This window comes from Pseudophryne corroboree, chromosome 3, assembly GCF_028390025.1.
Source record: "Pseudophryne corroboree isolate aPseCor3 chromosome 3, aPseCor3.hap2, whole genome shotgun sequence".
NCBI classification, from domain to species: Eukaryota; Metazoa; Chordata; class Amphibia; order Anura; family Myobatrachidae; genus Pseudophryne; species Pseudophryne corroboree.
Genome location: NC_086446.1, coordinates 422330196 through 422354447, shown reverse-complemented (window position 1 = coordinate 422354447; position 24252 = coordinate 422330196). Strand labels below are relative to the sequence as shown.

Below are 24252 nucleotides of genomic sequence, written 5' to 3'. Positions count from 1 at the left end.
TAAAAAAAAAAACACTTTGAAGGGCTTTATTCAGGTTTGTTAGCAAACCAAAAAAGTTAGCAATTGGGCAAAACCATGTTGCACTACAGGTGGGGCAGGTGTGACGTGCAGTTAGACTTGGGTGGGATGTGTTCAAAGTGAAATCTAAATTGCAGTGTAAAAATAAAGCAGCTGGTATTTACCCTGCACAGAAACAATTTAACCAACCCAAATCTAAATCTCTCTGCACATGTTACATCTGCCCCCCCCCTCCCCCCCCTCCCCCCCCTGCAGTGCACATGGGGGGTAATTCTGAGTTGATCGCAGCAGCAAGTTTGTTAGCAATTGGGCAAAACCATGTGCACTGCAGGGGAGGCAGATATAACATGTGCAGAGAGAGAGTTAGATTTGGGTGTGGTGTGTTCAATCTGCAATCTAAAGTGCAGTGTAAAAATAAAGAAGCCAGTATTTACCCTGCACAGAAACAAAATAACCCACCCAAATCTAACTCTCTCTGCACATGTTATATCTGCCCCCCCCCCCTGCAGTGCACATGGTTTTGCCCAACTGCTAAAAATGTCCTGCTGCGATCAACTTGGAATTACCCCCACGGTTTTGCCCAATTGCTGTCTTTTTTGGTTTGCTAACAAACCTGAATAACCACCAAAATAGTGTACTTCCTCTATATTAATATGATGGATGGACTTTATGAAACAATACCAGTTGCACAATATCTGTTTTGAAGTGTAAGAGAAGCAGATAAGTAGTGTTATTAGATGGCCTGTTTGTCAGGCTGCCATATTGAATAAATTATAGCAAAAATGAATACTACAGTAAAAAAAAAAGATCTTACATCAGGGGTGACCAACCAGTCAGAGGCAAAGAGCCAGAAAAGATCTGTAGTAAAGGTCAAGAGCCACTATCATGCACGCTCTGTAGGCGCCCGCACAAAAATGGGGGCGTGGCCTAGTTGTCACAAAGCCACACCCCATTTTTGTGCGCGCACCTTTCGGTATGATATTTGTAGGAGTATGACCTTGTGTCATAACCCCAGTTTTTAGTCATGTTGTACAGTGCCAAATACATATAATGCCCCACTACAGTGCCACATACATATAAAAATGCCAAAAAAGGGGTGCCTCCACAGTGCCAGATACATATATACCCCCACAGTGTCAGATACACATATGTCCACACAGTGCCAGATAAATATATGCCCCCAGTGCCAGATACACATGCCCCACAGTGCCAAATACATATATTCCTCACAGTGCCAAATACATGTATGCCCCCACGGTGCCAAATACATATATGTCCCACAGTGCCAAATGCATATATGTCCCACAGTGCCATATATGCCCCCAGTGCAGATACACATGTCCTTACAGTGCCAGATATGCCCCCAATGCCAGATACACATGCCCCCACAGTGCCAGATATGCCCCCAGTGCCAGATATGCCCCTAGTGCCAGATACACATGCCCCCACAGTGCCAGATATGCCCCCAGTGCCAGATACACATGGCCCCACTGTGCCAGATATGCCCCCAGTGCCAGATATACATGTCCTTACAGTGCCAAATATGCCCTCAGTGCAGATACACATGTCCTTACAGTGCCAGTTATGCCCTCAGTGCAGATACACATGTCCTTACAGTGCCAGATATGCCTCCAATGCCAGATACACATGCCCCCACAGTGCCAGATATGCACCCCGTGCCAGATACACATGGCCCCACTGTGCCAGATATGCCCCCAGTGCCAGATACACATGTCCTTACAGTGCCAGTTATGCCCTCAGTGCAGATACACATGTCCTTACAGTGCCAGATATGCCTCCAATGCCAGATACACATGCCCCCACAGTGCCAGATATGCCCCCAGTGCCAGATACACATGGCCCCACTGTGCCAGATATGCCCCCAGTGCCAGATACACATGTCCTTACAGTGCCAAATATGCCCTCAGTGCAGATACACATGTCCTTACAGTGCCAAATATGCCCTCAGTGCAGATACACATGTCCTTACAGTGCCAGTTATGCCCTCAGTGCAGATACACATGTCCTTACAGTGCCAGATATGCCCTCAGTGCAGATACACATGCCCCCACAGTGCCAGATATGCCCCCTGTGCCAAATACACATGGCCCCACTGTGCCAGATATGCCCCCAGTGCCAGATATACATGTCCTTACAGTGCCAAATATGCCCCCAGTGCCAGATACACATGGCCCCACTGTGCCAGATATGCCCCCAGTGCAGATACACATGTCCTTACAGTGCCAGTTATGCCCTCAGTGCAGATACACATGTCCTTACAGTGCCAGATATGCCTCCAATGCCAGATACACATGCCCCCACAGTGCCAGATATGCCCCCAGTGCCAGATACACATGGCCCCACTGTGCCAGATATGCCCCCAGTGCCAGATACACATGTCCTTTCAGTGCCAGATATGCCCTCAGTGCAGATACACATGTCCTTACAGTGCCAGATATGCACCCAATGCCAGATACACATGCCCCCACAGTGCCAGATATGCCCACAGTGCCAGATACACATGTCCTTATCGTGCCAGATATGCCCCCAGTGCAGATACACATGTCCCCAAAGTGCCCCCCCTCCCAAAAGTGCTGCTCACCATACTGCTATATTGTGTTTTTTCTCTTCAAAACATATACAGAGAAAGAGAGAGCGCTGAATAAGTAAATAATATAAGAGTATGGTACAATCTATGTTATGTTGTATTATGTGAAAAATATTAAAATGTAATCTTTATAAATGTTGATTTTAATAGTAAGTAGACACATAAGTTGTTTCTTTTGCCAGTATGTGCCCCTGCTGCCCTGTTGCCTCTTGGCACAGACCAAGGGCAATCCAGTATACCCCCTGGGGCAAATACAGCTAACTTTGGGAATCGCTGATCTAGCACCTGTACATAAGATAATTCCTCATGGCATGCGTGTAGGATTAAGAGATTTACAGCAGTGTATTGAGCAATGGAAATACTTACCCGGGTCAGAGTACGATCTAGAGCTAAGTAGCTGTAGGGCAATTCCACAGAGACTAAAAATAAGAAACTCTAGTGTAACAGCCAAGTTGATAGCAGGTGATGGCTAATTCCAGCAGAAGCTGCAGATTATATGTATTGTACTGCAGGAAATTACAATATACGTCTTCAGGTGAAAGTTTTGTGTGATAAGATTCCACAAACATGTAAAAACAGGATATCTTTATGCAAGGCTGACAGACTAGAAAGGAATTGTGGTTTCCCATGACACAGACACTTAGTGTCCCATTTATCATTTATTTGCAGCATCGTTTGTTATTTTCAGGGTATAGCCCAAATACAGATGGAGCCAAGCTCATCTTGGCGTCTCTGCTGCGCCTAGGTGCACCATAGTTTATTAGCATAAGTCTTTAATCTATTGTTCTCAGCTGCAATACAATACAGAGAGAACAATACAGCAGGGGATTAAGTCATTACAGCAGGGTATTAAGGGGGTCATTCCGACCTGATCACATGATGGCTATTTGCAGCGCTGCAATCAGATCAAAACTCAACAAAACTGAGCATGCGTATGCACTGCAATGTCCAGGCGCGTCGTACGGGTACAAAACGGATCGGTGCTGGGCGATGGATTTAATGAAGAATCCACTTGCACAGCTGATCGCAAGAAGATTGACAGGAAGAAGGCGTTTATGGGAGTTAACTGACCGTTTTCTTGGAGTGGTTGGAAAAACGCAGGCGTGTCCAAGCGTTTGCAGGGTGGGTGTCTTACGTCAATTCCGGGACCGGACAGGCTGAAGTGATCGCAGAGGCTGAGTAAGTTCAGACCTACTCAGAAACTGCACAAACTGTTTTTGTACCGCTTGGCTGCACAAGCGTTCGCACACTTACAAAGTGAAAATACACTCCCCCATAGGCAGCGACTATCTGATCGCAGTGCTGCAAAAAATAGCTAGCGAGCAATCAACTCGGAATGACCCCCTAAGTCCGACTGCCCTGGCTCAGTTAATCCTATTAAAGGCAAAGATGAAGATGGCTCCATCTGTATTTAGTATCACCTAAATGTATACGAAGGGACTGCAGTAGATATTTCCGATATCTGCCTCGGTTCCTCCATTTCCAATAGCTGCTGCAGCCTCCATTAGGGTATGTGACGCTGTAAGATTTACCAAGCAGAGTTTGGCCCCTGCAGCAAATGCCATCTGAAGAACACTCCCCAGCAATTGCCACCGTGCATGCGTGGTCAGCGGACCGCACATGTGCAAGAGTCCCGACTCAGAAGCCCTTTCGGAGCCCCTGTCCCTGCATGTGTTCATTCATACGTTCCAGCAGTGTAATTGCGTATTGCAATGCCATTTGGGTTGCTAATATCGCACCCAGAACACACTGCAAATGCCATTATTGAAAAATGGGCCCCTTAATACCATTGTTATGTGATTCTTTCATTTGAGAAACATAGCCAGAATCAAACACTTAATTCCCTCTGAAGATCTGCCAAAAGTCATACATGCATTTGTATCATCTCGATTAGACTACTGCAATGCCCTCTACCTTGGTCTATATAAATAAAATAATAATTATTATTATCGTTGTTATCATCATCATCATCGTCATCGTCATCATCATCATCATCATTATTATTATTATTATTATACCTAGAATCCAATTCTGAATGTTTTATATGGATGTGTCCCACAACCTCTGCATGTTATAACTGTGCATATGCTTCTGTCCCCAGATCTATGTGAGGATGATGAGCTTCGTTCTTTGCTCCTGGAGCTGAAGCACAAACATGATCTGATTATGAAGTCTCAGCAGAAAAACAAGTCCTCCCTGAGCCGTCGGAGCTCCAGCACTGGGAGTCATGGGTCAGTACTGAAGTTATATTAATAGGTAAAAAAGGGATATTCATTGACAATAGCCAGACACATGGGAGCCCCAGTCATGATTGGGTGTTCAGTTAAAAGTTATTGATGGAATAATGGGTCTAGATCAACATTGTGACACTGTGGTTACTATTGCTGGCTCACAGCACTTTGGGCATGGGTTCAATTCTCTCATGGCCTTATTTGTGTAGACTTTCTATGTTTTACCTCTGATTGTATGGGTGTACTATACGTACTTTTAATTCCTCCCAACAAAATCCCAAAATACTGCTGGCTTAATTTGCTTTGACAGAAATGGGCCCTTACATGTGTGTACAGTAGTAGAAAACATATACTGTAAGCTTCAATAGGACGGGGACTGAGTGAATGATTACATACTGTAGGATAGCGACTGCACTCACCCAGGATGTCTACTTCACCCTTTGCCAATATGTAAAATTCTTAGTCTTATGGGAATATTATGATGTCGACACAAGTATGTCAACACGTCCTGTTGACATGGACATAATGTCAATAGTCAAAATGTTGACATAACCTTTCTTTTTTTTTAAAACTATTTTAGCTTAACCCTAAACCTATATCTGTTTGATATAACCAATTTATCCAAATGTCTCTCTGTGGCCATTTTCCGGGATTTGGGAGGAAATGGTTGATTGTCATTTGCTCCCATTCATTACCAGATTTTCGTTCCAACCACCCAGATTGGACAGATAATCTTTAAATGTGTACTCAGCTTAAGAGACTTAAAATATTGTCTGCGTGGGGCAATGTCTAAAACCATTGGGCTAGAAAATGTATGGATCATTACGAAGACCAATGAAGTGAGCATGAATCAGTAAATAGATGAGTGAGGGGAACATGAATCAGTGGGATGGAATGGGGATGCCGGCGGTCAGAATACTGATAGCGGCATCCCAATGTGCAGGATCCCAATACCTGGAAGGTAAGTATGGTAACCCTCCTCTTCTACCCCTCTAACCCTAACTTTCCCATCCCGCAGCCTGATCCTAAACCCCCCCTCCCGCAGCCTAACACTCACTGGTGATACCTAAACCGCCCTTCCCGCAACCTAAACCTAACCCTCCAACTGCCGCAGCCTAACCCTAACCCTCCTCGGTGGTGCCTAACCTCCCACTCCCGTCAACCTTAACCTTCCCACATCCTAACCCTCCCCCCACAGCCTAAACCTAACCTTAGCTCCCCCCCCCCCCCCCCCCCCAACACCCTTCCCTGCGGCCTGGCCTTAAGACGTCGGGATGCCGGCAGTCAGTATTCCAGCACCAGCATTTTGATCCATGTCAGAATCCATGCATCGCCATTCCAACCAGTGTTGGGTTTCTAGCATTGGTATTCCGACTGCTGGCATCCTGAATGCTGGTATGCTGATCGGATCCCAAATTAGTACAGAGATGAATAGAGGGAACATGGATCAAGTCGGAGACTAGTAAGTGGAACATAGATCACTGGGTATGCATACTTGAAAGTGGATCAGATCTAAAAGGAGAGATGGCAACATAGATCATCTGAAAAACCTGTGAGGGGAACAAGGGTCAGGTTAGGGACATATACATCATGGCCATTTGTGCTGTTAGGCAAACAGGGCCTCCTTTATGAGGCACAAAATCTTTGGTGGTGCTGTGTGCCTCAATCTTTGCATATGCATCTAAATTGCAGCTACAGCACCTGAGATTGCAGAGCAAGATGTCAGGGTTTGCTGAGGACACAAACAATTGGAGCAGCTGGCAAAAAGTCAGGGAGTTCTTTTCTGAAGTGAAACAGCTGACAAACGAGATTTAATTTTCTAATCAAAGTTTTTTTATTTGTAATAAAAGGGTAATTAATTATAGTACATTTCTAGGAGTGTCCTTTGCTTTGTTTAGAGTCACACAAGCATTTTCAATCAGCAACAATACTTAAATTTCATTTCCGAACTAACAGAAATCTTGTATCATCATATTTTTATTAATATATTCTTTATTAGAGTTTTATATAAAAACAAAGAGATGGGTCACACAACTGAGGTTGGAACAGAAAATAATTAGGTTACATTTGTGTGATAAGAAAGATATAAGTAATACAGGGTAATGGTATAAGAAGAAAACATTAATATCGTAGAAACAGAAAAATAAGGCAAGTAGGCCTGTAGCAAAAAGTCACGGAATGAGGCTTGGAAGTATTGTCTCAAGGACAAATAACTTCTATGCATTCTCCACCCCTGTGTGTTTCTCCAGCCCACCTGTGTCTCTCTAGCACCATACCCCCATGTCTCTCCAGCCTAATACTCCTATATGCCTCTCCAGTACCATCCCCATGTCTCTCCAGCCTAATACCCCTGTTTGTGCCCAGACACAGCACCATATGACTATCCTATGCCAACCCCTGTGTAGATAAAGCCAAAATCTCCTGATAATTAGACATGGGACTTGTGGGGTGGTCCAGAGGGAACTCTGGTCCCACCTCCCCATGTCCAAATAGCACCTCCATCAGACCCCTCCAAATCCAAAAGTGTATGTATATGTCTGTCTATCTATCTATCTATCTATCTATCTATCTATCTATCTATCTATCTATCTATCTATCTACACACCTCATACAGGGGAAACTGAATTTCTTCATACATACTCCAGGCCCAGATTTAAGAAAGCCGTCATATTGGGAAAAAAAATGAATGAAAGAAATGATGGGGGGATGGAAAAAAAATTGGGTAGTGAGAAAGAGGAGGAAGTCTGAAGGAGAGTATAGGGATGAAGACCAGACCAATGAGAAATCTTATACATTATTGAGCTCTATTGTATCGTTCAAGCTGTTCAGCATACGAAATCCTTATTCTGTACATACAATATGCCTCATATTTACATAATGTACCAAACCTGTCTCCACATCTATTCGGAACTTTAACTTGTTCAATAGCTTAAATAGATACATTTTTCATATCACCATTCTGACATGCTGTAATGTGATTTGGGGTTTAATTCAGCAATGCCAAAATACCCTCAATTTGTTCAGATATCCTTGGCAACTAACACATGTTTGGGGGTCTGTGTAACTGACACATACAATCAGAAACTATAACTCTCACTGTGTTGTACGACATAGTAATTGTCAATCTAATTTTGTGAGTGCAACATGTCAAAGGTTGAGCTGGCTTTTATTATCTTTAAATCCAATGTCTGAGAGTCTGTTTCCTTCTCAGAAAGGTGGTACGACGTGCCAGCTTGTCAGAGAGGACAAACATGTACAGGCGTGAATATGAGAAGGAGGCTGTAGTGTGGCAGTGCCTGGTCTCTGCAGAAGACACTGATGGGATGCAAGAAGATGAGGAGAGCAGCCCTGATATACAAAGGGTAAGTAACCAGTAACAAAAAAATATAAATGGATGAATGAACAAACACACATAAGCCTCAAAGTGGTGAAATAATAAGGTCTGGACTGGCCAGTGGCCTAAGTTGGACAGCACACTGGCACCGAGAGAGGGTATATGCACTGGCGCCGCTTCCCAGACCAAGTGTACAGGAAACGGGTCCCTGCTCTGCGTCGCCATCTTCCTAGTGACCTCTGCAGGAAGAATGCGCCTCGCAGTGAAAGGAAAGACTCTGGCACTGTGCCAGAGTCTTTGCGCTCTAGTGTACATGCACCATTTTCCAGAATTTTACTGGTAAGATGATGCTAGCCAAGGAGGAGGGATCCACTTCCCGAATCAAGCAAGATGCCCCGCTCACTTCTCTACCCCCCCTTCCCTGATCTGAACGACACAACACCCCCTGCAGTCCAGCAATTAGTATTTCTCATACGTCCTAGAGGATGCTGGGGATGCTTCAAGAACCATGGGGTATAGACTGGATCCGCAGGAGACATGGGCACACTATAAGACTTTGAATGGGTGTGAACTGGCTCCTCCCTCTATGCCCCTCCTCCAGACTCCAGTTAGATTCTGTGCCCAGTGAGACTGGATGCACACTGAGGAGCTCTCCAGAGTTTCTCAGAAAAATACTTTTATTAGGTTTATTATTTTCAGGGAGACCTGCTGGCTACAGGCTCCCTGCATCGTGGGACTGAGGGGAGAGAAGCAGACCTACTTCTTCTGAGTTCAAGGGCGCTGCTTCTTACGCTACTGGATACCATTAGCTCCAGAGGGTTCGATCACTTGGTACGCCTAGCTGCTTGTTCCCGGAGCAGCGCCGTCACCCCCCTCACACAGCCAGCTCTCCCATGTGTCACTACTCCCAGCACCCTACTGGGTCAGTCCAGCCAGTTACTCCATGTGTCACTCCTGCTACCACCCTCCTATGTCACTTTAGCCAGCACCCCTTGTGTCACTCCAGCCCACCCTTGTGTCACCACAGTCCCTGCAACTCATGCCATTGCAGCAGCCCCTTTGGTGTCCTCTGTTTGCCAGTGGGTGTCTCACCTCTAGTATCTTGCTCCCTCAATTCTCAGTGCCCATAGTGTTGCTGTGTGTCTGCCTGGAGTGCAGCAGTTTCCGGATCTATTGTGGTCATGTGATTGAGTGTTGGGGAGCCAGATTTGAATAAAGAAAGAGCCTCATGCGGCTCAAGAGCCACTGGTTGGCCACCACTGCTGTAGAGCATTGAATTGGCTGTGGTTGTTCATAGTTTATGCTTAGCTCAGACACATGAACAATGGCCCTCATTCCGAGTTGTTCGCTCGCAAAGCGATTTTAGCAGAGTTGCTCACGCTAAGCCGCCGCCTACTGGGAGTGAATCTTAGCATCTTAAAAATGCGAACGATGTATTCGCAATATTGCGATTACACACCTCGTAGCAGTTTCTGAGTAGCTTCAGACTTACTCGGCATCTGCGATCAGTTCAGTGCTTGTCGTTCCTGGTTTGACGTCACAAACACACCCAGCGTTCGCCCAGACACTCCTCCGTTTCTCCGGCCACTCCTGCGTTTTTTCCGGAAACGGTAGCGTTTTTTGCCACACGCCCATAAAACGGCCTGTTTCCGCCCAGTAACACCCATTTCCTGTCAATCACATTACGATCGCCAGAACGATGAAAAAGCCGTGAGTAAAATTACTAAGTACATAGCAAATTTACTTGGCGCAGTCGCAGTGCGAACATTGCGCATGCGCATTAAGCGGAAAATCGCTGCGATGCGAAGATTTTTACCGAGCGAACAACTCGGAATGAGGGCCAATGTGACAAATTGCAAGTTCTGTCCTCAGAATGGGCTTACGTGCAACTTTATCAGGTCCTTTATCGCTTGTCCTGGTCATGCTTGCATAACGAAGTTTAAATGGGTAAGTTATGAGCCCCCTTTCTTGCCCTCTAACTCAGGCTACTGACCAAGTTATCCCTTTAATTAGCCAATGGAAAGGTCCACTTGTTTACTTGTCCAAAAAACTTGGACTATCCCCAGAATCAAGAATTCTGGGGATAGTTGACAAATCTAACAATGTTACTTTGATCATTTACTAACAAGCACCAGTGAGCTGACCCAGGGAGGCAGAGGGAGATTAGGGAGATAAATGTGTGGCTTAGAGACTCGTTTAGGAAAGAGGGGTTTGTGTTCCTGGAACACTGAGTAGACTTCTCAGTCAGGCGCCATCTTTTTTGTCGTGATGGATTGCACCTGAATGAGGAGGAGGCAGCAGTGCTGGGGGGGAAGGATGGTTAGAAGGTAGGAGGAGATTTTTAACTAGGTGCCTGGGGGGAGGGTGTAGCTAGAAACTATGGGTCAAGCAGTGAGAACAGTAATCATGGAGGTAGTGAGCTGAATGTAGGTGGATCGGGGGGAGGGAAAGAGCAGCCGGCAAGGGTATTACTAAGGGTATTACCAAGGGAAACACAAATTAACAATGAATATGGATCACCAATAATGCATATAGGAAATGAGGTTCCCAGCAGTAGAGGGAATAATTATCTTAATTGTATGTATGTAAACAATAGAAGCCTTACAGGGAAAGAGGGGGAACTAGAAGTCCTTGCAGCAAACAAACAGTATGACATTATAGGTATTACTGAAACTTGGTGGGACGAAACTCATGATTGGACAGTTAATCTGGAGGGTTATACGCAATTCAGGAGAGATAGATTACATAAATGGGGTGGAGGGGTTTGTCTTTATTTAAAACCTTTTTTAAAACCTGATATAAGAGAAGACATTCATGATGGGACACTAAATAGTGAGGTGTCTTGATGGGTAGAAATTGCTTGTGGGGGAAAGGGAAATAAAAAGATATGTATAGGGATATGCTATAAGCCACCTGATATTAATGTGTCTGATGAGGAATTGTTACTGAAGCAAATTTAAATAGCGTCAGGATTAGGAGACGTAATAGTTTTGGGAGATTTTAACTATCCAGCGAGACAAATGATTCATGTGATACTGCTATTTATTTGATATTTATATCAAATATTATAGTAGGGGAGCCCATGAGAAATAGCAACCACAATATGGTCACATTCACAAACAGCTCTATATAGGCTCAACAAAGACTCTTAACTTTAGAAAAGCCAACTTTGACAAGATAAGGGAAGCTTTAAGGGACGTTGACTGGGAAATTTTGTTTCAAGGCAAGAATACTACAGAGAAATGGGATTTACTAAAAACATTGCTCGCTTAGTTATACTTGCAAGTTCATTCCCATGGGCAGTAAACGAAGGAGTATTAATTCCAAACAAATGTGGCTTAACAAAAGATTAAGGAACTAATTGCCAGAAAGCGGAGAGCATTCAAAAAGAATAAATTGGATGGGAAGACAGAGTCATTCCAGTACTATAAGGACTGTAACAAAATATGCCAATAAGGAATCAGAGCATCTAAAATAGAAACGGAAAAGCTAATAGCAAAGGAAAGTAAATCAAATCCCAAAAAGTTTTTTAAATACATCAACAGCAAAAGATTAAAGAAAGAGAATATAGGCCCTTTAAAAGGCAATATGGGCATCATAATCAACAGGGACATAGCCGAAAAATTAAATCGTTTTTTCTCATCTATATTCACAAGAGAGGACCAGATGGCGGGATTGATGCATAACCTCAGCAACGATAATGTCCCACTGCTTAATGCTTATTTAAGTGAGGAAATAGTCTGTGACCGAATAAAAAAAATTAAGATGAATAAGTCACCTGGTCCCGACGGAATTCACCCAAGAGTTCTCATGGAGCTACACTTCGAATTAGCAAGACCCCTATATTTGATTTTCAATGACTCACTTACATCAGGCATGGGCCCTCATTCCGAGTTGATCACTCGCTAGCTACATTTAGCAGCCGTGCAAACGCATAGTCGCCGCCCACGGGGGAGTGTATTTTCACTTTGCAAGTGTGCGAACATGAGTGCAGCCGAGTGAGACGAAAAAGTTTTTTGCAGTTTCTGAGTAGCTCTGGACTTACTCAGCCATTGCAATCACTTCAGTCTTATTGGTCCCGGAATTGACGTCAGACACACGCCTGTGTTTTCAAAACATTGAAAATGGTCCGTTGCCACCCACAAACGCCCTCTTCCTGTCAATCTCCTTGCGATCGGCTGTGTGAATGGATTCTTTGTTAAATCCATTGCCCAGCTATGATCCGCTTTGTACCCATACAACGCGCATGCGCATTGCGGTGCATATGCATGTGCAGTAGTAACCTGTTCTCTGCGCTGCAAAAAACGGCAGCTAGCAATCAACTGTGAATGACCCTCATGGTCCCCAAAGACTGGCGTATAGCGGAAATAGTGCCAATATTTAAAAAGGGAAGTAAATCTGAACTGGGTAATTATAGACCAGTAAGTCTTACATCTATAGTGGGGAAGCTACTGGAAGGTATTTTAAGGGATAGAATACAGGAGTTCCTTGAAACCAATAAGATTATTAATAGGAACCAGCATAGATTTGTGAAGGATAAATCATGTCAAACTAACTTAATAGGCTTCTATGAAACAGTTAGTGCAAACCTAGATCAGGGTAAAGAGGTGGATGTAATATTTTTAGACTTTGCTAAAGCTTTCGATACAGTACCTCACATGAGACATACAAATTAAGAGAACTTGGGCTAGGGAGCACAATATGCACTTGGGTTAGCAATTGGTTGGACAAAATGAAGCAGTGTGTGGTGGTAAATGGAACATTTTTGAATTGGACTGAGGGACTAAGTGGTATCATAGTAACATAGTATCTGAGGTTGAAAAAAGACAATTGTCCATCGAGTTCAACCTATTTGTGGTCTATGCATGATGATTTGACTAAAATTTCTGACTGATGCTGCTGTCAGCCGTTGCATTTTATCCCTATTTATAGTAACTATAATGCATGACTATGCACCATACCCCTGGATATCCTTATCCATTAGGAATTTATCTAACCCATTCTTAAAGGTGTTGACAGATTCCGCCATTACAACTCCCTCGGGCAGGGAATTCCAAACACGTATTGTCCTTACCGTGAAAAAGCCTTTACGCCGTATTGTGCGGAATCTCCTCTCCTCTAACCTGAGCGAGTGTCCACGAGTCCTCTGTGTTGATCTAACCAAAAACAGGTCCCGCGCAAGCTCTGTGTATTGTCCCCTTATATATTTGTAGATGTTGATCATATCCCCTCTTAGTCTCCGCTTTTCCATTGTAAACATGCCTAGTCTTTCAAGCCTTTCCTTGTATTCCATCGTCTCCATGCCCTTAATTAGTTTGGTCGCCCTCCTCTGTACCTTTTCAAGCTCCAGGATATCCTTTTTGTAGTACGGTGCCCAGAGTTGTACACAGTATTCAAGGTGTGGCCTCACTAGTGATTTATATAACGGGAGTATAATACTCTCGTCCCTAGCATCAATACCCCGTTTTATGCATGCTAATATCTTATTAGCCTTCTTTGCTGCAGTCCTACTTTGGGTACTACTGCTTAGTTTGCTATCTATGAGGACACCTAAGTCCTTTTCCAGCACAGAATCCCCTAATTTTACCCTATTTACTAGGTAGGTGTAATTTTTGTTCTTGTTACCACAGTGCATTACCTTACACTTGTCTGTGTTGAAGCACATTCTCCATTTAGCTGCCCATGCTTCTAATTTAACTAAGTCATTCTGAAGAGACTCGGCATCCTCCTCTGTATTTATAGCGTTACACAATTTGGTATCATCTGCAAAAATTGACACCATGCTCTCTAGACCTTCTGTTAGGTCGTTAATGAAAATATTAAACAATAGCGGTCCTAATACTGAGCTTTGCGGCACACCACTTAGCACTTCAGTCCAAGTTGAAAAAGATCCATTAACCACAACGCGCTGCTCCCTGTTATCTAACCAGTTTTTGACCCAAGTGCATATTGTGCTTCCTAGCCCTGATTCTTGTAGCTTGTAGATAAGTCTCATGTGTGGTACAGTATCGAACGCTTTGGCAAAGTCTAAAAAGATTACATCCACGTCTTTACCCTGATCTAGGTTTGCGCTTACTGTTTCATAAAAGCCAAGTAAGTTGGTTTGACAGGATCTGTCCTTCATAAACCCATGTTTATTCCTTTTAATGACCTTATTGACTTCAAGGAACTTCTGAATACTATCTCTTAGAATACCTTCCAATACTTTCCCCACTATAGATGTAAGACTAACTGGTCTATAATTACCTGGTTCAGCTTTACTTCCCTTTTTGAATATAGGCACTACTTCCGCTATACGCCAGTCTTTGGGAACCATACCTGATATAACTGAATTCTTAAAGATCAAAGATAGCGGTTTTGCCAGTTCAGAGTGAAGCTCCATTAGAACCCTTGGGTGAATACCATCGGGCCCTGGTGATTTATTAATCTTTAAATGTTTTAATCAGTCACAGACTACTTCCTCGCTTAAATAAGTACCTATCAGTGGGATATTCTCATTATTGAGATTGTGTGTCAGTCCCAGAAATGGGTCCTCTCTAGTGAATACTGTTGAAAAAAACTCACTTAGTGTGTCCGCTATGTCATTATCATTTTTGCTTAAGACTCCCAACGTGTCTTTTAAAGGGCCTATACTCTCCTTCTTTAATCTCTTGCTATTAATTTATTTAAATAATTTTTTGGGATTCGCTTTGCTTTCCTTTGATACTAGTTTTTCAGTTTCTACTTTAGCCGCTCTTATTTCCTTTTTGCAAATTTTGTTACATTCCTTATAGTGCTGAAATGACTGCTTCCCCGTCAGATTTGTATTTTTTAAATGCTCGCCTTTTCTTGCCCATAAGTTCCTTAATCTTTTTGTTAAGCCACATCGGTTTATGATTTTTATTCCTTTTTTTGCTACTCATAGGAATAAATTTGAGTGTATTTTTAGCTAGCAGGAATTTTAGTACCTCCCATTTCTCCGTAGTATTTTTTCCTAAAAACAAACCTTCCCATTCAATATCCCTGAAAAATACCCTCATCTTTTCAAAATTTGCTTTGCTAAAGTTTAAAGTCCTAGTTGAGCCAGTATAGGGCTGTTTATGGAAACTGATATTGAATGTGACCATATTGTGGTCGCTGTTTCCTATGGGTTCCCCTACTATAATACCTGATACCAAATCCCCATTGTTTGTTAATACCAGGTCTAAGATTGCATTGTACCTAGTTGGTTCCTCAATTAGTTGGACTAAGTAGTTATCATTAAGTGTGTTTAAAAACATTGCCCCTAGCAGTATCACATGAATCGTTTTTCCAGTTTATCTCTGGATAGTTAAAATCTCCCATCACTACTATGTCTCCTACTCCTGCTGCTCTTTCAATTTGCTTTAGTAACAATTCCTCATCAGATGCGTTGATACCAGGCGGCCTATAGCATACACCCAATACTAACTTTTTTTATTCCTTTTTCCCCGCATGCAATTTCTACCCATAAAGTCTCGACAGTGTCTACAGTCCCCTCCTGAATATCTTCCCGTATATCAGGTTTAAAAAACGGCTTTATGTAAAGACACACCCCTCCACCCTTTTTATTTAGTCTGTCTCTCCTAAACAGTGTATAGCCCTCTAGATTGACTGTCCAATCATGAGATTCATCCCACCAAGTTTCAGTAATGCCTATAATATCATACTGTTTGCTTGCTGCAAGTATTTCTAGTTCACCCTTTTTACCAGTAATGCTTCTGGCGTTTACATACATACAACTAAGATAAGTATTTTCCCTTGCGTTAGGGACATCTTTCACCTTATGTAGCAATGATGACCTGTAATCGTCATTGGTTAGTGCTTTGGTAAAATCCCTTTTAGTACCCATGTTAGTAACCTTACCGCCTGCTCTTACCCTCCTCCCAACTTCTCCCCCATTTCGTTTACTACCGCCATCCCCACTATTCTCACTGCATGACCTGTAGTTTCTAGCTAAACCCTCCCCCCAGGCTCCTAGTTTAAAATCTCCTCCAACCTTCTAACCATCCTTCCCCCCCAGCACCGCTGCCCCCTCCTCAGTCAGGTGCAATCCGTCACGACAAAAGAGATGGCGCCTGACTGAGAAGTCCGCCCAGTGTTCCAGGAACACAAACCCCTCTTTCCTGCAGCAATCCCTAAGCCACACATTTACCTCCCTAATCTCCCTCTGCCTCCCTGGACTAGCGCGTGGCACGGGTAATAATTCTGAGAATATTACCTTAGATGTCCTTGCCTTCAGTTTCTTTCCTAAGTCCCTATAGTCTTTCTTAAGGACATCCCACCTTCCGCTAACTTTGTCATTGGTGCCAACGTGCACCAAGACCGCCGGGTCTTTCCCAGCCCCTCCCAACAATCTATCTACCCGGTCCGCGATGTGCCGTACCCGAGCACCCGGGAGACAACAGACTGTACAGCGATCACGGTCCCGGTAGCAGATTGCCCTATCTGCCTTCCTGATGATAGAATCCTATACCACCACCATCTGACTAGGTACCTCTCTATCTTTTATCCCAACCGCGCCAGAGGGACCGCTCCTCTGGATGCTAGAGGAAGTAGTCTCCTCCGGCACCGTCATTTCTTCACTATCATCCTCCGATTCCTCCTCCAATCGGGCAAATTTGTTCGGGTTTGATAGTTCGGAGACGTCGAGCCTCCCCCTCTTTTTCTTCCTTCTAACTGTGACCCAACTGGCTACCTGATCAGCATCCTCTTCTACCAGTGACTCCTCCCGCAACTCCTCCACCGTTCTGTCTAAACTACGCTCGAGATTGTGAATCTCCCTCAGTCGCGTAACGGTTTGCTCTAGATCAGTTACCTGGGCTTCCAGGGCAACAGTTCGCACACACCTCGTGCAGATGTAATCACACTGGGCCGGTAGCTCCAGGTGTGCATACATCTTGCACGACATGCACTGAGTGAGGTCCCCAATCACAGCCCCTCCCATATTGTTTGTAAGGTCTAACTCCCTGTTACTCTCAAAGAAAAAGCAGCAAAAATAAAAAGTAGAAGACAAGCAATCTCACTTATACAATAATTAAGCTGGCTTATACTTATCTATCTTTGTGCGGGTCTTGGTCCTTCACTTTTATGCAGCCGTAGTACTCTCTCCTGCGGCACCTATACTCCACTTAGCAGTTGCAGTTGTTCCAGCTCACTGCACCTCCTTTTCATTCGGCTTCCAGCTCCTGCTTAAAAAAAAAAAATGCCCCTCACACACCACAATCACAGCCCCTCTGCTACTCCAAGTAAGAGACCCTCTCACTCACTCATTCACTTACAAGGTCAGCCCCTTGCAGCCTCACCAGAAGTTTAATGGTACTGCAAATGTGTGTTCCTGATTGTGTATTATAAAACTCACCTTTTTCTGTATTCTAACTCACCTTTTTGCTGTTTAAAACTCACACTTAGAAATCCAAGCAGCACTTAAAAAAGACAAGCCTTTCCACAGTGCCACAAGGGTCTGTACTTGGACCACTATTGTTCAAGGTTAGAAGAAATTAGATTTTGCACACTGAGGGGTATATTCAATAATTGTCGGAAGCTGCCGTCTTGTCGAAAAGACAGCAGCTTCCGACAGTTTTAGGTCTGAAGGGGTTCCGACCTATTCATTACGGCCCCATTTTTTCCGACTTGTCGGGAAACCCGACTTGTCGGAATGCACGCTGATCGGCGGCTTCAGCCGCCGATCAGCGTGCATTGTCGGAAGCGGGGCCAAACCCGACAGGTTTTAGCCCCGTTTCCGACAATCTCAATCCGACTTTAAAAAAAGTCGGATTCAGGTATGTGATCTGAGAGCAGGAGACGGGGGAGCAGCGACCCAGCGGCAGCGTCCACCCGGCTCCAGCAAGCGACATCCCGCTTGCTGGAGCCGGGTGGACGCTGCTGTGAGCCTCCGCTGCTCCCCCCGTCTCCTCCTCTTCTCCCCATCCGCTCTGTCTCCCCCGTCGGGCTGCCATCAACTCCTCCCGGTGTGCTGCCACCTCCTTCTCCTGACGGGCAGCCACCCCCCTCCGCCCTGCGGGCCGATATCCCCCATTCCCTGGGTGCCGAATCTGCTGCCTCCTCCTCCCTCTGGGCTGCGATCTCCTCCTCCCGGCGCGGCTGTCATCCCCTCCACCCATCGCAGCTGACAGCAGCAGGCCATGACAACGGGAGCGGCCAAATCCGACAGTCGGATTTGGCTGCTCTTTTGAATAGTGGTTGTCTGGTCCATTCCGACAACTGCATGTCGGAATGGATCTGACTTTTATTGAATATACCCCTGAGACGTAAAGGTTTCTTCACAGTAAGGACAATAAGTATTTGGAATTCCCTGCCTGAGAGAGTAGTAATGGTGGGCTTGGTCACTACTTTTGAGAATGGGCTAGTTACATTCCTAATGGATAAGGATATACTGGGTTATGGTTGGTAAATCATGCACTACAGTAATAAAAAAATAAAAAATAATAATAAAAAACAGGAGGAAGTGACATAACAGCTAAACATTAACCGCAGTTAAAATTAGTCTAAAAAAAAATAAAAATATTAGTGTAGGAGATCACTAATAGGTTGAACTCAATGGACAAATTGTCTTTTTTGTCAACCTCAGCAACTATGTTATTATGATGTGGAGACTATTCTGCGACTGGTGTGTTTTGCAGTGATAAGTCATATGAACATAAGAGTCACTGAATCCTTATTTTTACAGAGAGAACCTGTGGATCCTAACACAGTCATGATGACTCCAGAAAACTTTACAGAAAGCAAGTTCCGGAATGGGTTCTGCTCTCCAATCCCTCCTTTTTATTGTTCCCAAACCATTAGTGATTCACCCATCCCCACCTCACTAACTAACGGTAGTACCAACCACTCCCTGTCCTCTTATTCACAAAGTCCTTTATGGAGTGACATCTTGGACCAGACCCCACTTACCCTTTCAGAGCTGAAGAGGCAGAGAATGGCAGCCAAGCAGGGGAGATACATTGCAAGGAGCACTAGTGACTTGCTTGGCTCTGGAAATATAGACTACTCTAGTGACCCCGGGACACCACCCTGGTGCTCTAATGGTACTTCTGTGTATTACACACATGCCAGTGGTGACCCCCCAGTTTTACGGCTCAAATCTCAAGTTGAAGATGAAGGAGAAGAGGCTGCCGGTGTCTTACGATGTTGTCGGCTGTCATGACTGCAGGTATATAGTACTTTGCAGGATATTGTATCTGTGTTATATGCAGAGCAAGGTATGCATCAATGTGTCAGTTTATATGTAGAAATACATATACTGAACATGCACTGGCCTATGTGTATGTGTACACAGAATTCTGTAGATCTGTACATAAAGGACTTTATGAAAATGTACATAGTTTGGGTTATTATACTTTCCTGTGCATAAAGAATTACGTCTACCTGACTATGTATAACTGCGAATATATAACTTTTAGCACTTCATTTGTTGTTGAACTACAATTCTCAAATCTTCAGGTAGTAAACTTGTTGCTGAAAGAGCAGCTCTGGTGCCAACAGTATCATGCTTTGTATATACAATGTGTCTATATAGACACAAGAATGTAATACAGTTATATGAATACCTTCTCATGTAATTTTATGTACAAATGTATGTGTATTTATGGAGGTAAATCTGAACATGCACAGTAGTGTGTGTTTGTATATAACAGGATATTATATATACATATAAAAGGATGTATATATACCTATAAAAGTATTGTATGTGTGTTTAATAACAGAAATGTGTTTCTGCAATACATCTATGTATGCAGAATAGAATGTATCATGGATGGGCTAGCTTTGGCATGGTGGCTCTAGATGATAGTACCGAATTGTAAAAAGTATGTGGCAATTACAATTATACATGCATCTCACACAAATAGCAGCATGGGATAGGAACATGTACAGCAATACCTGTGGACTGGAACATGTCTCAGGGCATTCATCAGCATAGTACTCAGAGCAATGTACGGTAGGCAGGAGACATGTATAAAAGTTTGTACTCTCAAGAAACTTAATAATTGCTAAATAAATATAATAAATCTCGCATCATTTCCTTTTCTAATAAACATGATTTTAACAAAATGAATTGTGTGATTCTTCCAACAGAAGGCAGCACTCATTATTTAGTCAATGTCCATGTATCATGGCGCACATGTTGACCTCCCATAGTCTGATCACCTTTGTTGCTATGAACCAAATTTAATAAAAAATGTAAAACATGATTTTTATTTCATATTAAATCCTCTCCTCTGAATCCAGTGTTTGTACATCGGACTGTGCCTCCTGCAGGACTTTGGCAATTCACAATATTCAATTAAAATGATTCAAATGTCCCGGTGCCCCCTGCTCTTAGCAAACGCCCATTAATATTTTAATATTCTCGTACCTCCAGAGGCTGAGAGAAAGAATGTGCCTACCACAGCTAATGGGCTTCTGATCGGAGCAACAACTGAATTGGTCTGATAGATGACCAATTTTTTTGATCACAGGTTCTCAAACTTGGTCCTCAGGACCCCACACAGTGCATGTTTTGCAGTTCTCCTCACAGAATCACACATTAAATAATTAGCTCCACCTGTGGACCTTTTAAAATGTGTCAGTGAGTAATTAATACACCTGTGCACCTGCTGGGTTACCAGCAAAACATGCACTGTGTGAGCTCTTGAGGACTGAGTTTGAGAACCTGTGATCTAGATGCCCAGCAGGAGACGGAAACATTTAAATCGCCCCCAATATTTTTTGTGCTCCTCCCTCTTCTGTATCCCCACCCTAAAGGGAACATCATTATTATTCCAACCAAACCCTATAGGACAAAACTAGAGATTAAAGAGAACCTACATCATCCTCACACAAAAAAACAAAAACAACTTTTAAGTTTGGCTAACCTTAACAAGAGAACCAAAAGAGAAAATGTGATTTTGTGAAGGCATTTACATTCTGTCTACTTGGGGGGACACTGGACTGACTGTGGTAATGTCCCAATCTGCTTTGCTCAGCCAAAGCTCTGTACCACACGGCGGTGTCACTGATCTCGTAGACCTTTATATTTTAAGAGACCAATTTCCTGGTCCCAATATAAGTGTGCAAATCACAGGACCACTCCAACATCCTCCATGCAGTGTAAATTGGCAGGAGAAAGATTGTATTCCATGTGAGAAACTTTTTATCCACTATATTAAGTATTTCAAAAGGTTATCTTAATATCAGCAACACTTTTTCATGTCCCAAGGACTACTGGAAGAATGCTCGTATGATGATCTCAGATGTGTCACACCCTGCAAAAGAGTCTGCACCTCTGGTAAGACTACCACCCTCTTCTGGAACAAAAAGTTCATGAAGTTGGACCTTAAGGATCTTAGGGGGTTATTCAGGTCACTGCAATATCCCTGTTTCAGGCACCACTGCACACACACAGGTCCCGTCCTGCATGTTTGTGGCCCAGCCAATGCGATTGACCGGTAGAAGCATTTGCTGGGCGTGCGGTTGAGGTGACGGACAGTTGAGGGGGCAGGAAGGGGGAAACTGGGGCAGATCAACTGCGTTTTCAGGGCAGCCACTCCGATGAAAAAAATGGTGGCGGGCCATCTGCCTTCGCAGCCGGGCTGCAGAGACAGGGGGGCATCTACAGTTGCTACGACTGCAATTAAATTGTGGTCACAGCCGCTGGCATCCCAGTCAACATGCTGGACGGCCTTGCCCTGCAATGGGCGGCTTCCAGCATGCAAAAGAATGGATTGCAGATTCTGCTTTTTAGAAGAATCTGCAATACAGCCTGAATAACCCAGCCTAGTTTGCATTCATTATCCAAACAATCCTTCACAAACTGAAGTAAATGGTCTAACTGGAAAGAGGTAGCAGGAAACCTCATAAGCCAAGAAATGTAACATCTCAACCCTATGATAATTCGTTATTGAAACATGCATTCTAACTCTGAGCTTAGGGCCTTATTCAGGTTTGTTAGCTAACCAAACAAGCACACTAATAGGCAAAACCATGTTGCGCTGCAGGTGGGGTTGATGTAACATGTGCAGAGAGAGTTTGATTTGGGTGGGGTATGTTCAAACTGAAATCTAAATTGCAGTGTAAAAATAAAGCAGCCAGTATTTACCCTGCACAGTAACAAAATAACCCACCCAAATCTGACTCTCTCTGCACATGTTATATCTGCCCCCTGCAGTGCACATCGTTTCGTCTATTAGAGAACAAATTTGCTGCTGCGATCAGGTCTGAATGAGGCCCTTTGGCAGTGTGTATGAATAATTATGCACTCCCGTGGGTCGTTGGCAACATTTGGTCGGACCTGCTGCTGGGTGGGAACGTGCGGAGGCATCTGCAGCACCGCCTGCCCAAATCGGGTATCCTCCTTGGTCAGGGTATCAAACTTGTAGAACTTCCCCGACCAGGTAGTAGCTCGGCATAGTTGCAGGGCCGAGACTTCACATCTAAATCTCTCTGAACATGTTACATCTGCCCTACCTGCAGTGCTCATGGTTTTGCCCATTAGTATGCTTTTTTTGGTTTGCTATCAAACCTAAAAAAAAACAGAGTCTCTATAACTCTATCACAGAACCACTGTTTCTTAAAAATCATGGCTTCAATTGCTACACCATCAAAAATTGCTGAGCAAACAGGTCCCACCTTAAAGTAAGACTCAACAGCAAATCCAGCTAAATGGCCCTATTTTGACCAGTCTAATGCCATCAACAGCACTGGGACCCCTTTTCTTTTCACCTTTTGAGATGCACAGAAGCATCACAACCAGGGGAATCCCAAATCTGATGAAAATCCCATGGGGCAAGAACTGCCTGTGGATCCCTTGTCCTTGAGCAGAATCTCCTTGTAGCTCAAGCCGAATGCCATCATACCAAAGTCTGGCTAACTGCATGTCTTCACATGCTGCTGAAAAATGGCCAGGTTGAGGGACAGGACATGCCTGCTCACTTAAGCAATCTCCCAGTTTTCCATCTCTATCTGGAATGTTTTGTTCTGTTCATGCTTGATCCTGCTGGTCTCCTTCATTGCATGAGAGCTATTTGTGCCTCCCTAGTGGTTAATGAGAAGTCTGTGAATGTTTAGTGGCAACCTTATTGCTAGAACATTGTTCAGAAGCATTGCCACAGATGCTGAATTCAGCATTGAAGTGTGACTGGCCCCAGCCCTGAAGGTTGGTAGCCATTTTCACAATTCTCCTATTACATAAAGAAAATGGACAACCTCAACAGAGCCACCATAGAACGGTCTATGCTTTACTGGAGACACACTGATTTGCTGTCTGGTAAAATACTGGTGCGACTTGTCCCATTTTGAGATGAGTTCAACCTGTGATGATACTGTAATCTCTGTGCACAGTACATGGCTTCCAATGTCAAAAACTTCTTCCCCAGCATTTTCAGAAAACAGCGACATCCATCTTCCTCTGAATAATTCCGATGAAAGTAATCATTAATTACTCAGTTTACCTCCTGAAATGTAATACTAATGTAATAAAAGAAATGTACTGTCAGTGTTGCCGGTGCCGTGTGGGTCCACCATAGATTGATGTGGTTTAGAGATCATAACCACTGCTCCCTTTGGTGGATTTAAGGGTCATGCCGCTCCTAGGCACAACATTATCCCCCTCCCCCCTGATATCCCTGCTATGCTATATAATAAAAGGCCCAGCAGCTGCTCTGCTCCAAGGGGGTGGGGGGTAAAGCATAGCTGCAGAGCCACCCAATAGCTGTGACAGGTGGCTCTGCATAAACAGTCCCTTGTGTCTCTCCAGCTCCCTTCTGTCTCTCTAGCCCCTTTCTGTCACTCCAACCTCCTTGTGTCTCCCCAACCCCGTTGTATCTATTCAGCCCTCTCTAGCCACCTTGGGTCCTAAAAGCTCCAGTGTCTGACCAGCCCTGTTCTATGGGGGGTAATTCAGACCTGATTGTAGCAGCACATTTGTTAGCGGTTGGGTAAAATCATGTGCACTGCAGGGGGGGGGGGGGGGGGGGGGGGCAGATATAACATTTGCAGAGTTAGATTTGGGTGGGTTATATTGTTTCTATGCAGAGTAAATACTGGCTGCTTTATTTTTACACTGC

The 24252-nt window shown here is 44.0% G+C and overlaps 1 protein-coding gene across 1 annotated transcript in view; it reads left to right on the top strand.

Annotated features, from left to right (window-relative positions):
• The window catches only part of PPP1R16B (protein phosphatase 1 regulatory subunit 16B), a 146446-nt gene extending 126186 nt beyond the window's left edge, over positions 1–20260 (top strand). The window contains exons 10-12 of the mRNA XM_063960259.1: positions 4728–4857; positions 8069–8219; positions 18879–20260. Coding sequence (XP_063816329.1) covers positions 4728–4857; positions 8069–8219; positions 18879–19355 — 758 coding nt within the window. The 3' untranslated portion in view covers positions 19356–20260. The remainder of the gene's footprint in view (positions 1–4727; positions 4858–8068; positions 8220–18878) is intronic.
• Positions 20261–24252: the final 3992 nt, after the last annotated feature.